Source organism: Sporothrix brasiliensis, assembly GCF_000820605.1.
Source record: "Sporothrix brasiliensis 5110 chromosome Unknown Cont14, whole genome shotgun sequence".
Classification (NCBI taxonomy): Eukaryota; Fungi; Ascomycota; class Sordariomycetes; order Ophiostomatales; family Ophiostomataceae; genus Sporothrix; species Sporothrix brasiliensis.
In genome coordinates this window covers 374,610-388,895 of record NW_024467133.1, presented here as the reverse complement: position 1 = coordinate 388,895, position 14,286 = coordinate 374,610, and the positions used below count along the sequence as shown (strand labels likewise).

General features: G+C 58.2%; 3 protein-coding genes across 3 annotated transcripts; 1 reads left to right on the top strand and 2 right to left on the bottom strand.

Moving 5' to 3' along the window:
• Positions 1 to 767: 767 nt before the first annotated feature.
• Positions 768 to 3,919, top strand: SPBR_03586 (uncharacterized protein; the record flags this gene model as incomplete). The annotated part of the gene is made up of 3 exons (XM_040761876.1): positions 768 to 1,053; positions 1,095 to 3,740; positions 3,813 to 3,919. The coding sequence occupies 3 exons, from the start codon at positions 768 to 770 to the stop codon at positions 3,917 to 3,919; spliced, it is 3,039 nt and encodes a 1,012-aa protein (XP_040622794.1).
• A 1,200-nt stretch (positions 3,920 to 5,119) lies between these two features.
• On the bottom strand, positions 5,120 to 10,358 carry SPBR_03559 (AAA family ATPase; the record flags this gene model as incomplete). The annotated part of the gene is made up of 2 exons (XM_040761850.1): positions 5,120 to 7,174; positions 7,269 to 10,358. 2 exons carry the CDS (start codon positions 10,356 to 10,358, stop codon positions 5,120 to 5,122), a joined length of 5,145 nt encoding a protein of 1,714 aa, XP_040622793.1.
• Positions 10,359 to 12,447: 2,089 nt separating this feature from the next.
• Positions 12,448 to 13,949, bottom strand: SPBR_03717 (DNA-directed RNA polymerase I subunit RPA49; the record flags this gene model as incomplete). The annotated part of the gene is made up of 3 exons (XM_040762007.1): positions 12,448 to 13,311; positions 13,398 to 13,720; positions 13,799 to 13,949. The coding sequence occupies 3 exons, from the start codon at positions 13,947 to 13,949 to the stop codon at positions 12,448 to 12,450; spliced, it is 1,338 nt and encodes a 445-aa protein (XP_040622792.1).
• Positions 13,950 to 14,286: the final 337 nt, after the last annotated feature.

The window sequence follows — 14,286 nt, the reverse complement described above, 5'->3', positions numbered from 1 at the left end:
AAAGAAGCATGTCCAGTGCATTGCAGACGGAGTGCTTATGCGTGTTTCATGGTGCTTTCCCTCGTTCTCTCGTCGTAATTGCCTTGCCATCTGTTCGATCCTCCCCCTTCTGCCGTCCGTCCCCCGCCAATTCGGCACTAGCACCCCTCGTCGCCAAGACGAAATAGGGCCGGCAGAAAAACACGCGGGGTTTGGCCAATTGCGCCTTCCTCTGTGGCTCCCGTGCCAAGCCCCGTACACCGACTGCAGCCGTCACCACGTGACCTAACTTATCACCACGAAACATCTCTATCGCGCCTTATCGGGCTTATCGCGCGTGGCGGCAGGCGGCAGAATTTTTTGGCCCTTTCCCGTTTTGGGCGAATTTGTCTTTCGGTGTGCATTCTGCTGGTCTTTTGGGTGTCCACAGCGCCTGCCCGTGTTATTGTTTTCGCTCCTGCCCTTGCTCCCCGCCGTGTGCAAAAAAAAAAGGAAAAAAAATTACACCTGCCGCCCATCACCGCCCATCGCCAAAGGCGAAAAAAAAGAGAATCCACGAAAACGAATCCACAATCGAAAACGAACGAGAGCCACTTTGTCTCTCACCGCCAGGCGACAAGAGGCACAGCGCAACCCCCCCCTACACCGCAGCCCCTCGACCCTCGACGATCCTCGACGCAACGACAAGACACGTCGACGCATAACAACAACAAAACAGGGGCCACGCGTCGTGGAACCCAACTGACGATTGGACGATTTGGACAGTCCGCCGCGTTGACACGACCAAAATGGGCCGCAAGCCGAATCCCATTATCCTGCAGTTCTTCGAGCGCGGCCCACGGCTGGCCGACAACAGCAACCGCTATCCGCACCGGTGCAAAGCATGCGGCGAGTCGTTCCCCAAGGGCCGCGCCGAGTCGCTGATGACACACATCTCCAAAAAGTGCCCGGCCATCAGCGAAGCCGACCGGATTAATGCGTGTCTCTCGCTCAACGGCCTGAGCCACCACATTGCGGCGGCGGCGGCGGCATCGGCGAGTGCGGGTGGCGGCGCGGGAGGCGGCGGCCAGGGGGGTGTGCGTGGATCGGCAAACAGCCGCATGCAGCACCTGCAGGGCCTGCAGCAGCAAGCCCACGCCTGGCCGCGGCCAACGGCGGACCGAGCCAGACACACGCCCACCACCACCACCTGCTGGCCGCAAGCAACAACGGCAACGGCACGAACAATGCGGCGGCGGCAGCGGCAGCGGCGGCGGCCGTTGCAGCGGCTGCGGCGGCCGTGTCGTCCTCGCCCTCCACGTCGGCTGTGGACGCCGCCGCCATCCAGCGCGACTGGACGGCTCTCGAGACGCTGGCCGAGGTGTCGCGCCAGATCGACCTGAGCGAGAAGCACGACGACCGCGCGCCCGGCGGCGAGGGTGACGCGACAAACGGGGCGAATGCGAACGCGACAGCAGGCAAGAAGAACGGCGACGCGGCCGGTGCCTCGTCTTCGTCGGTGAACCACTTCGACCCCTCTGACCTTCTTCGATCCGACCCGAACACCATGGAGGAGGACACGGACGCAGACCAGAAGCTGACTCCGGAGCAGTTGCAACAGCAGCAACAGCAGCAGCAGCAGGCCGAGGTGGAGAAGATGCTCAGTGCGGCCGCCGACCAGGACGGCATCACGTTTGACCAGATCAAGCGTCTTGAAGAGGCCAACCTGTCTATGGCGGCGGCGGCCGCCTCTGCGCAGCTGAACCCTTCCTTGCTCGACCCTCAACTGCGCGCAGAAGAGCCCGTCGCCGCGACAGCGGCAGCTGCCGTGGCAGCTGCTGCGGCCGCCGCGGCCACGGCCTCGAACAACGCCGGCACGCCGCAGTCGGACATGGCAGCCGCCAGTGCGGGCGTTGAAAAGCTCGGCGTTGACAGCGCCGTGGCCACTGGTGCGACGACGCCGGTGGATGCCACCCCCAACAACATGGCCGAGACGGCCGTCATGACACCCGACGGTGTCGACGGCGATGAGCCCATGCCCGACGCGCTTCTCACAGCCACGACGGGTGGTGGTGGCGCCGCCAGCGTGGCCGCAAGCCAGCCCTGGGGCGAGATCACGTACCTGGCCGAGAACGTCGTGCTGCCCGTCTTTCCATCGTCGGCGGCGGACGCCCACCACCACCACCACCTGCTGCCCGCCAGCCCCGGCGACCCCAATCGCATCAGCTTCAACATGAACAACCCAAACGAGGTTGGCCGACCCAGGCAGGGCCGTGCCCGCTTTAACACGACGCGCCGCAAGGAGGTCCAGGAGGTTCGCCGCATCGGCGCCTGCATACGCTGCCGCATCCTGCGCAAGACCTGCTCCAAGGGCAGCCCCTGCGACCAGTGCCGCAAGGTCCTCTCGCCGCGCGTCTGGCGCTCTGGCTGTGTGCGCACCAAGTTCACCGAGCAGCTCGACATATTCTGTGCGGGCGTGCAGGTTGTTCTGGCGCAGCACCGCGCCAACCAGCTGCGCGAGACGGTCGACGTCGTCAACAAAGGCCTCATGATTGAGGCCACGCACTTCCCCGACAACCCAGCCGTCTCCGTCACCCTCGAGGTGTTTCAGAGCAACGGTCCCAAGGACCCGAGCGCGGTCGACAACGCTGCTGCCGCTGCTGCTGCTGCTGCCGCTGCCGCATCGTCTACGACTAGCGCTGCTGATGTCGCTGCGGCTGCTGCGGCGGCTGCGGCGGCCGTGTCTGCTGCTGCTGCTGTATCTGCTGCCGCCGCTGCCGCGGGCGATGTCACCCCTGCAGATGGTGCTGAAGCGACCGCACCCGAGCCTGGCAGCAATGAGGGGGGCGCTGCTACAGCCTCGGATGAGACGACGGCTGACAATTCGGCTGCAGCCGCCACCGATGGCGACACAGAGCCTGCCAAGGAGCCCGCAGTCGAGGCGGCGCCGGCGCCAGCGCCAGCGCCAGCACCACCCACCATTGCGCCACTGCACCTCTGGGAGAAAGACGAGATCGTCATGGTCGACACCGCCAAGGACGACGTCCCGCTGAAGATGGAGTACTACATGCGCAACATGCTGCCCGAGTTCATCCAGCGCGAGCCCTCGCTCTTTGTCCGCACCTTGCTGGAGACTGCCACCGCCCTGGCCCAGGAGACGAACAGCGTGCTCTTGAAAAAGGCCATTGAGCTGTGGGGCCTCGTCGAGATCTTGGACCGTGAGCGCCAGTGGCAGATCCGCGTCAAGCCGATGCCCGGAAACAACGGCAAAGCCAAGGAAACGGGCGCATCAAACGACCCGGCCGACGGCAAAGACGGCAGCAACGAAACCGGAAAAGTCGAGGAGCCGCGCCAGATCCGCGCCGACACCGACCAGGAGACGTATACGACGCTCTGCCTGCAGCTGACTGCTGGGGCCGAGCGCAAGGCGGCAGCTATTAGCAACAGCCTGCTGACCACGATGCAGCGTCTGCTGCAGGACAGCAAGACCAAGATTGACTTTACCATGTACTTCACGACGCTGATCCTGCTCAACTGCGTCGAAAAGTCCACCTGGGGCTTCAAGGCCTGGGACCAGGAGACGCTGCGCGAGATGTGGCCGCTCGAGCGCACGCCGCACGATTTTGCCCAGCAGGGCTACGTCATTGCCGACCTGCTGCGCATGCTCCTGAGCATCCGCAAGGCCCTGCCGCGCACCTTTTGTCGTGCCAACGACGGCATGCTGGTCACGGAGGAGACCGACCCGGTCGTCCGTACCTTTTTCGAAACCATCAAGCTGAACTGTAAGCCCCTTGCCCGCCCTGTCACGAACGTCTCTGGGTATCGTCCACCAGCTAACAAAATAACAAAAATAGACGACGAGGTTGTGGCCAAGCACGATCACCCCGTCTTCTCGCCGACTGACTCGCGGTCGTTTGAGCTGCTCTTCTGCTCGTCCCTGCTGGTCACCCTGCGGGACTAATCTCCTCTCGCTCCTCCTCTCTTTTTTTCTTTTTCTTTTTCCTTTTTGCGTATTTGATATTTTGCGTTTTAAGGAGCTCTTCTATAACGTATTTGTGATGACTGGAAAAGGCGGCGTCCTAGAATTGTTTTCTCTTGTTTAATGGTATTTGGGCGTTATAGGGCTATAGGGCATCTCCGACTCACCATCGCGAGATCAAGGAAAAAACATACGAGGCACACAAACAAATGACGGGAACACGACAAAATTAGGGAACTCATAACATGGCACGGCGGACTTGGAGGAATGGGGGATAAAAAGAAACAAAAAGAAAACCCTACCTGTACGGGAAGAGGAACAAGCATTTGGTTCCGTCGCTCTCTTCCCTTTTTAAGATTTTATGTCTATTTCTCGCCAGAGAACACTGCCGGTTTTTATTATACCTTGCAAGTTTTCTGTTTTTGGTTTTCTGCGCACGGTTTTTACTTCTTTCACTTTTTCCACATCTTTTCATTCATTGAGCAGTGCGCCTAAAAGCAGCATATGTCGACGGGATGAAACAGGAGGGATAGGTGCAATTTGTCTCTTATTCGTTTTCTTTCGTTCAAAAGACGAGGATGTGATACGAACACTCATTGATGATACACGCAGTCTTTACCTCCATACCACCTACAAACACGGCTTTACAAAGTACGAAATACGAAATACGAAATAGGGTTTCTATTTCAATAGTGACCTGTGCAACGCAGTCTCATGCCTTATATGTGAATTGCATGTGTATTTTGCACTGATCGTATGTTATAAAAAGTAATGTATATTGTACATGCCCGTGTGAATGTAGCAATGGCAAGAGGCAAGCAGACAAGGAAACCAGAAAACACGGAAAACCAAGAAACGATGAGATAAAACAATATGAGAATGGGGGTCAGAGGGCACAACAACAAAGGCGATGCAGGGCCAGAAGAAGCCAAGCAATAAGCCCGTCTATACCACCCGCTCCGTGCAACAGAGCCGGCTCAATCCCCTCGCGCAAACAATACAGCCCATTCCGAATTTCCAAACCGCGCTCCCAACCTTTTGTCTGAAACCAGACGAAAAACAAACAAATAACAACAGTAGCACGAAGCCGCAACCAACGCGTAATAAATCAGACGTAATTTTCATGGTGAGTACGGAAGGCCGGACTGGCGCGGGAAAGACAACAGACAGCTCGTATCTCCTTTACTGGTCCTGGCTGAACGACGACGTCAGACCTCCCTGCACCTGTTCCATGTCCGCCATCGTGCTGTTGAACACCTTGCTAAGGTTGTTGATGACGCGAGACCGGTTCCGCTCGTGGCGCGACGTCCAAATGTAGTCCATGATCTCGCGGCTGATCTGCTCGAGCTGGTCCACCGTGCAGCCCGACGTGCGGTCGAGAATCGTGTCGAGGAGCGGGTCCAGGTTGGCGTCCGGCACGCTAATCGGGAAGCCTTGTGACGAGAGCCGGCTGGCGCTCTGCTGCACCTGCTGCTGGGACGGAGGGGGCGGCGGGCCGAGGGGCTGCACTGGCGACTGCTGCGACGTGGGCGCCTGCGCCTGCGACGGCGACGAGAAGGCACCACCGCTGCTGCCACCGCCGTGTCCGTCGGATGCACCACCGCCGCCGCCGCCGCCTTGGCCCGACTTGCTGCCGTCAAACTCGCCCTTGACCATGGCGTGCATCTGCGAGTGCACCCACTCGTTGCTCGATGTGGCCTGGCTCGGCAGCGACCCAAAAACAGACTGCGTGTCGGGGATCTGGGAGCCATCGCCGCCGTCGGCACCGCCTGACGCACCGCTGACGGTGTTGCCGTGCAGGGCGGTGCCAGTATGCACGCCGTTTGTGGCCTGGGTGCTCTGCGGGCCGGTCGAAGGGTCGGAGGTCTTGGTTGTCGAGGCCTCGTTGACAATGGCAGAGGGCGACATGCCGGCAGGGATGCCCGTCAGTGCCGACACCTGCGACACTTGCGTGTTTCCACCCGTTGCAACTGCAGACGGCCGCGGCCACTGGGGCGGTACAGGCAAGTCAGAGCCGGTCATCAAAACATCCTCGCCGTTGGACGTGGACGCAGACGGGATCGAGTTGCCATTGCTCAGGTGCGGGTGGATGCCATTCGAAGACGGTGGCGTCGAAGTGCCGACGGTCTTCAGCTCAAAACGTGCTTGTGCCTGCTGCTGCTGCTGCTCTCCAGCCGGCTCGGCGGCGCCTCCGCTATGAGGGAAAATGTCGGAACCAATGATGGGCAGCGGCTCGTCCTCCAGGCTGCTCGCAGCGGCACCGAAGATGGCCAGGCCAGCCTTCTTCTTCGAGGCCTTTTCTTCGGCTTCCTTGGCCCGCTTCAACTGCCGTTGGTAGAGGCCGTCCCAGTCCACTTGAGACAGACGCGCCTCCGCTTCAGCAACATCAACCTCCACATTGGTCGACAGCTCGTTGGCCTTGAGGAGACGCTCCTTGTCGCCAATGTTGCGCGCATCCTTGGCCAGCGAGACGACGTCGCGGTAAAAGTCCTTTGGCCGGGCGTAGAACCCGTTGGAAAGACGCTCCTCAATGGTCGACAGATCCAGATTGTAGTAGAACTTGTTCGTGGCCTTCTCAAGCAGACCGCGGACGCCGTCTCTGTCGAGCGAGATGACAAAGGGCCGCGGCTCGTCGGTCGGGATGTCCGGCTGCACGTAGTTGGGGTCGGCGTCTTGCCAGAGGTACTGGATCTGCGTATCGGCAATGACCGGTTGGCGGAACTTCTTGTATTTTTTGATTTGGTCCATGATGGGCTGCAGCTGGACCTTGAGCAAATTCAGCAGGAGGTGATCCTTGCGCAGTTCTTCCTTGAGTTCCTCCTTCGTCTTGACCTTGGGTGGCGGTGGTGGCGCGACAGGCAGCTCCTCCAGAACGCGCTTCTTGCGGTTCGCCGGGTCGGGGAAATCATTGGGATTCTTGGTCGCGTGCTTTAAGAAGTTGAAGAAGTACGTGCGGCGGTTTACCCGGCTTGGTTTCTCGAGGGCAAAGCGGTTCTTGGACGAGTAGCTGAAGAAGTCACGCAGAACAGACTCGGGGATCTCATCACGCTCGCACTCGCACGTACCCAGCACCAGGATGGGGTCGTTGGGCGGAATGGTCTTGAGCATCGTCGCAAAAGTCATGTAGGCCGAGGCCGGCAGGCTGTGGTACCAGGAATCGACATTGGGGATGTAGAGCACGGCTGGCTTGTGGCGCTTGACCTCCACAAACAGGCCGACAATAACTTGCTCAAGGGGCTACACATATATTAGAACGCAAGAAAACACAAGATTCAAAATGGAAAGTAGAAACAAAAAAAAAAAAAAAAAAAAAAAAAAAAGGACAACGTACCCGTCCATCACCAAGAAGAATCGGCAGATCGAAGCTTTGGATGTGCACGCCCTCGAAATGGTGCAGGATGGCAGCGGCGAGGTAGCCCTGGCCCATGCCACCCGTGCCTGTGAGCAGCAGCCGAGGTCGGAAGGTCCGTGACCGCTCAAACTCTTGGATCATATTCTCGCGGCCAAAGCCGTGGTCGGCATCCTGGAACGGCTCGTACATGGCCTCTTCCAGCGCGGTCGTCTTCTTGCGGCGCGGCATGACGTCGTCGAGCAGTTTCTTGATCTTGTCGAGCTGGTCCGACAGGAGCGGTGCAACCGCCTTGGGGAGCGGGGCCCAAGCAGGGGCCGCCGACCGCTCCGACGAGGGAATCATGCGGTTCATGGAGAGCATGAAGTCGGTCGCGTGGATGTTGATCTTCGCTGGGTCGACAATCAGCTTGTCCGGTGCCGAGTAAATCTGGGGGTAAGTACGCTGGATGGCGTTGAGCGCAGCCTCGGTGCACAGAGCGCGCAGATCGGCACCGCCGTAGCCCTTGGTGTTCTCCGCCAGCATCCGCTTGAAGTTGTCCTGCAGGCCCCAGTCCTTGGTGTGGATGTCGATGATGGAGCGACGGCCGTCGAGGTCGGGCAGCGGGAAATAGAATTCGCGGTCGAAACGGCCAGGACGACGCAGAGCCGGGTCGATGTTGTCGGGTCGGTTGGTCGCGCCGATGACAATGACCTGGCCACGGCCGTCCATGCCGTCCATCAGGGCAAGCAGGGTCGATACGATCGAAGCGTGGATCTGCTCCTGTTTGCTTGAGCGAACAGGCGCGAGACCGTCGATTTCATCAAAGAAGATGATGCTAGGCTGTGTCCGGCGCGCTTCCTCGAACAAGAGACGCAGCTGTTTTTCAGCTTCACCCACCCATTTGCTCAGTGCATCGGCACCCTTGCGCATGTAGAACGTGATCTTGCGACCGCCAACACCGACGGAGTTGGCCAGAGCGCGGGCAAGCAGTGTTTTACCAGTGCCAGGAGGACCGTGGAACAGAACACCACGCGGCGGCGTCACTTTGAAGCGCAGGAACAGCTCCGGGTAAAGAAGGGGCAGCGTGACCATCTCCTTGAGCTGGTTGATGTGGTTCTGCAGACCACCGACTTTGCTGAAGTCGACATTGAGGTCCACGCCAAGAGGGTCAGCGTCGGCAAGCGCTTTTTGGTTCTTAACCTTGCCAACCCCGGCATTTGCCGCAACGCCCGTGATTGCCTCAAGGTTGAGCGGAGCAGCGAAGCCAGCGGGTGCTGTGCCAGTTGTGGGCGTCATGCCAACAGCACCGCCAACAGCGCCACCAGGGTTGGCCGTGCGGAAGTTCATCTCGTCGTCGCTGCTGTCCGAATCAACACCACCAGCAGCACCCGTGCCCCAGGGTCCGCCGATGAGAGCACCTTCGCCACCGCCGCCACCAAAGGGACCAAAGGTAGACATGAGATTCCGTTGCCACAACGATGCATTGGCGCCGCCTCGAGCATTGCGACGCCGCGCCGGGGTCTGGACGGGCTCCTCCTCCTCTTCCTGCTCGACGAGAAACTGGTCAAGCGGCTTGATACTATAGTCGACAACTTTGGTCGTGCGCCGGCGGGATGTCTCCTCGTAAACGATGGATGGCGAGCGGCGTCTGCGGCGGGTCCGGGCACGTGAGCTGTTGCGGAGCTCTTCGGCCTCCATGGCGACCTCGTCGCGATCCACGGCGTCCTCGTCGTCGGATTCGTGACGGCTCCGTTTGCCGCTTGACTTCAGGCGGGTCGACCTGCGCCGTCCTCTTGAGTTTTGGCTGGAGTCGTCGTCACCGGTCGTAGCGCGCGTGTTGTTCTTCTCTGACGCGTCGCTGTCCGACATACCGCCGTCACCGGATCCGTCATCGTCAATGGGTTCAAAGTCGCTGCTCTGCTCCTTGACAGACTTTGCCTTGCGCAGTCGGGATCCCCGAGTCAGGCGCCGACCAACAACCTCGTTCTGGTCACCTTCGTCGCCTGCATCGGCAGCCACATCTTCTGTCAATTCGCCGTTATCAGCCGCAGCCGCCAAGGAGTTGCGAGAAAGTCTTGTGACGCGTCGTCCGCGCGGCTTCACGTCGTCTTCGTCCTCATCCGCTTCCTCGTCGTTAGCGTCATCGTTCATTTCAATGTCTGCGTCTGCGTCCTCAGGCGCAGCATAGTCATCGTCGCCAACGGCATCCTCATCTTGTACGGCGCCATCAAGGGCCAGCTCGTCTTCCTCTGCAGCATCAACGTCGCCGACAATCTTATCCGGTGACTGGCTGTGCACGCGGTTCTTGTCGGCACCGCTCTTGCTACCAAGACCCGCTAGCGGCTCATCGTCTTCGTCATCATCGTCATCGTTCATGCCGAACACGACGCTGTCCTCCTGCGTTGCCTCCTCGATAGGCGGTGCAGGCGGCTTCTTCAGACCCTTGGATGCACGACGCGTCTGCCGCCCGGCCGCATAGGCCTCTGGGCTCTTGCTTCGTGATGCACGCGACGGCTGGGCGTGGCGCCCCGAGTTCGTCAGCTCCACAAAGTCGTCCGCCTCCTCGGTCGTGGCTCGCGTGCGGCGCGTCATGGGTGCAGTGGTGGCAGCACTTAGCCGCTCGCGGAGTTTCTTAGGGCTGGTCTTGAGCACGACAATGCGCGAGGGTCGGGCAGGGGCCTTTCTGGTCGGAGAGACGTGTCTTTTCTTGTCGTCACGGTCCGAGTCGGAGATCTCGTCCTCGTCTTCACTGCTCTCCTTGTAGCTGATGTGGTTGACGGCAGCTTTTCGCGCGCGGCGGCCTGTGGCCGTGGTTACCGGCTCGCCGTCGTCGTCGTCCGAGTCCGAGTCGGACGCGTAGGATTCGCCGAGGCTATCGTCAGAAACCTCCTCGTCGTCTTCGTCGATATCGGAGCCTCGGTAGCGGTTCTGTCGACGTCGGTTGGGGGTGCGTTGCCCTTTCTGTGCCTTCTGTTTCTTCTTGGTGCGGCGCGGACGCTCGCCGTCGTCGCCTGGAACAAAGTTCTCGTCCTCGGAGTCCGACTTGTTCGGATCAAAATCGAGGATATCTCGCTTCCGCTTACTCGGCATTTTCGGATGGTCGAGTCAAGGTGAACGATCAAACGCAGCCCCTGCCAGCGGTGCCCAGATAAGCAAGCGGCCTGGGGTAGGAAAGGCGGATGTGTAGGACCTTTGCAGCTCGTCGATGCGCTTTACCGCAACAAGGCCATTTGAGATGAGAGTGAAAGGTGAGGCGAGAGTAGTGATGCTAGTGTCGGGAGATGGGGCTAGCTGGTTGATAATCACGGCCGGTAAAACTGGCGTCGATGGGCGCGTCGAGATGGAACAGTTGGGTGTCGAGAAAAAGGAGACGTCCAACTACGTCCTCGTCGTAAAAGAAACGCGGACACAGTTGCGTGAATGCGAAAGAGCCAGTATGGACGATATTGAATGGGCGATGAATGACGCCGATGCGATCGAATGAAGTGAGTGAGTGCACGCAGGCGTGTCGACAAACACGAATTGACGGGGCGATGAGGCGATGTTCATAAGAGAGTGCGGGTGAAGAGTGAACACAATGGGGAAATCCAGATAGTTACAAGGAGACAGTGGAGGAAAAGACGTGATAGCCGAAAAAGGATGCAAGCCGATCGTCGCGTTCGCTCCTTCCTCACGAGTCTGTTCGATGTCGCGCAACGCCACAAAGACTTCTTTTTTCTGGCGAACGAGGGAAGGAGAGGAAATGGGCAGACGAGGAAGCGTGGGAAGTCGCGAGCGAAAAGTGTGGGTCCCCTGAACCGTGAATAGCCAATGAGAAACGAATGAGGCCTACTGTCCCCTTGCTTCTATTTAGCACTTGGTCCGTGCGCAGGCAAGAGGCCTTGCGACTCGCTATTGTCCGCATCCATTCTGCTCTTTTGCGGCTCACTTCGCCCCCCCTCTTTTGGGCTTCGTGACGCGCAAAGTGAGGCACACAAGGGGCGATGACCGACTCATCCCCCCTCCCGCGGCCATTGATGTCGCGTGTCTGGATGAAATGCGTCAATCGAAAAAGAACGAGGCTGCTCGTACGAATTGATTGATGCTGGGCGCTGGCCGGTGCAAAGGCAGTGTTGTGCTGGGCGGTGGCATCAAAATGCAAAGGTTGTGTGGTGATGAAGAAAGATTTTTGACGGATGCAAAAAACAAAGAATTGTCGTCATGGCTCATGATAGCCAGGGGGTGGACAAGGCTACTACCGGAGCGGGCAGAATAAATAGAGTTGGACACGCATTTGCTCGGCAAACCTATGTGGGGCTGCGCCGATGCGGCTCAAGGGCCAGGCCGTCGGCAGAAAAGGGCTGGGGCCAGCCTTGGCCGCTTATGTCTGTGGAGGGCGTTGGGCTTGGGAGGCTTTGGCAGCGTGGTGGCTGCGTCGTGTAAGTCGAGGTGGGCGATGAGTCGAATTTGGGCCGCGGCGAGGTCGTGGTGATGCCGCGGCGAGATGCAACTCAAAGTGGAAGATAAGCGCCCAAAATCACCTCAAAGCACGATCTGGGAAGGTTTTGACGTGATTCGGGTGTTTTGAAGCCCCAGAGTGGTGGTCGTGAGGTGACCGTTGCGGGTGCAAAATTGGGCATTTACGTGCCGCTTACTCTGCGATTTTGAAGCTTTTCGCCGCTTATTTTTGGTCATTTTGACGTATTGCCAGTAACGTTGTCCTTCACCACTCGGGATATAAATTGGCAAAAATAACACACAAGCTATCTCAAAACCGCGTAAACACTTCAGAATCGTCTTCAGATTGCACCTTTCACGAGGTGGTGGCCATGCAATGCAGACATCTCATCAACGTTATCAGGTGTGAGGTCTTGCTTAATGGCAACTGACCAATCAGAGGCCGCTAAACCGGCTACACCAAAATCCATCCATATTCACAGCAATAGCCAGCTTCTGAACTGTCAACAGAGGTTGGCTACGAAGGACTATAGTGCCAATGGAAATCCATTCTATCATAAATCTTTATCCATTCGCTTGTCCCAATGCTGGGCTGGAATGCATGCTATACGTAAATGTCAACCCACCTATATGTGTTGTAGACGCCAAAACTCCCTGTAAACAAAAATGATAACGCAATGCAGCGGCCCCTCCGCGCCCTATCATCACTATGCTGCTACGCGTAGGCCGGTCGTCGAATTTCCTACTTTCTCGCCCGCTGCCGCACGCTTCTCGGGAACTGCAGCGGAAGCTTCAGCTTCGCAATGATCTTGGTCTTGTCGCCCTCCTTGACAGGCTTGATGCGGGCACCAATTTCAGAAAAGTACTGCGACATCTGCTTCTGCTCGACCTTAAGGTCCTCCCGCAGATCCAGTGTGTCAACCTCATAGTTGTCGAGGATGCATGCAAACACGCAGCAGTGCGTCATCAGCAGGTCGTTGTGGAATTTGCGGATCGTGCCATTGTCGGAGAACCGCTGTCGGATGTGCTGGATGATGGTGTCTGGCGCACCGTCCATCATCTCTTTGAGCTTGTCACGGGGCAGCTGGCGCTTGGTACCGCGCTCCTTGCCAGGGCGTGCCGCCTGGATGTACAGGATGATCCAGTACATGTACCGCAGCAAGCGAAGGTGGTCGAGGGCGTCGTCGCGAGCGGCAACGGTTGCCACACGTTGTGCGACAAACCGCGAGAAGACGTCGATTGCTTCGCCGTTCTTGGCCAACTGCTGCCAGTCGCGGACAGGAATGGACGCCAGCACGTCGGCACCCACAATCTGGCTCGGCACGTACACGTCTTGGATCTCCTCGGCCTCGTAGTTGCCCCGGGGCACCGGTTTCGCCTTGTCAACAACAGCCTGCAGCTCGTCGCGTGTGGCCATTGTCGACGTGAAATTGGCCATGTCCTGCATCAACACGCGGTCGCCAGCGTTCAGCTCTTCTGTGATCCACGATCCGTCGGCGTTGCGTCTCCGGCTGCCAATGGCGTTCTCAGCCACCGACTGGATAGCCTTCTTCGCCTTTTTCGTACCGAACGTCTGGCCGAGGTCGTTCTTCAAGTCCAAGTTGGTCTGTAGAGGAAAGGAGCATGCGTTAATATTTGCCCTGTCTGAAGCAATTTCAAGTAGTCGCAGCAGCGACCAAAACAAATGCATACCTTGCGAAGGGGCACACCCTTCATCTGGTCGTCCGTAGCGTCCCGGGCCCGCACGTTACCCCTTATCTCCATCTTCTTTGCGTTCACCACCTCGAGCTGTCCGGTGGTCGGGTCGTAGATGCCAATGTAATGCTGCAGAGATGAGTCGGCACCGACAACCTTGTCCTCCTTGGCCGTAAAGTCGACGGAACGGTGGCTAGACGTGTGCAGCAACATCTCGGCCGACGGGCCCGTTGTTCGTTGCCGCTTCGACGGTTTTGACGATTTTTTTGTGAAGCTGTCGAACTGGAGCTCGTCGGGGACGCAAAGTCCGGGTGTTGTCGCTGAAATAAAAGTCTCCCGTTAGCATGTCTGTCCTGCAATTTTCCAAGTACATGGCCGAAGAGTTGTGTGAACCATACCGATTACTGGTGCTGCGAATTGAGGCTGCACAACACTGGTGATGCGGATTTCCGATGCTCCCAATTGTCGTGACGGCTCTTGTATCGAGACCTTCTTCTTTGTTTTGGCCTCGCCATCTCTCTTCCGCTTCTTGAGTCCTTCGACTGACATTGCGTTGGTCTGCACGAGTGAAGACATTGACTTACGCTGCGTGCTTTAACGTTGAGTATTGTCTCCCAACAGTGAATGTCGCCGGCGTAACAAGTCCCTATGAAAACATCCCAGAGATTTTATTAGCTCGAAAATTTCGTTGCTCTCCACGCAAAATTCGAGTTGAGAGCGAAAAGACGGCAGAATGCTGAACAAAAAAAGGCGGTGAATTTGGATCTCAAACCAAAATTTTTACAGCACATGACCGATCACGGGAACCGAGCTGTGTACAGTGCAGAGTATGCACCTTGCTCGTTTCTATACACTGTATTGTGGCATGACACACCCAGCAACGCTT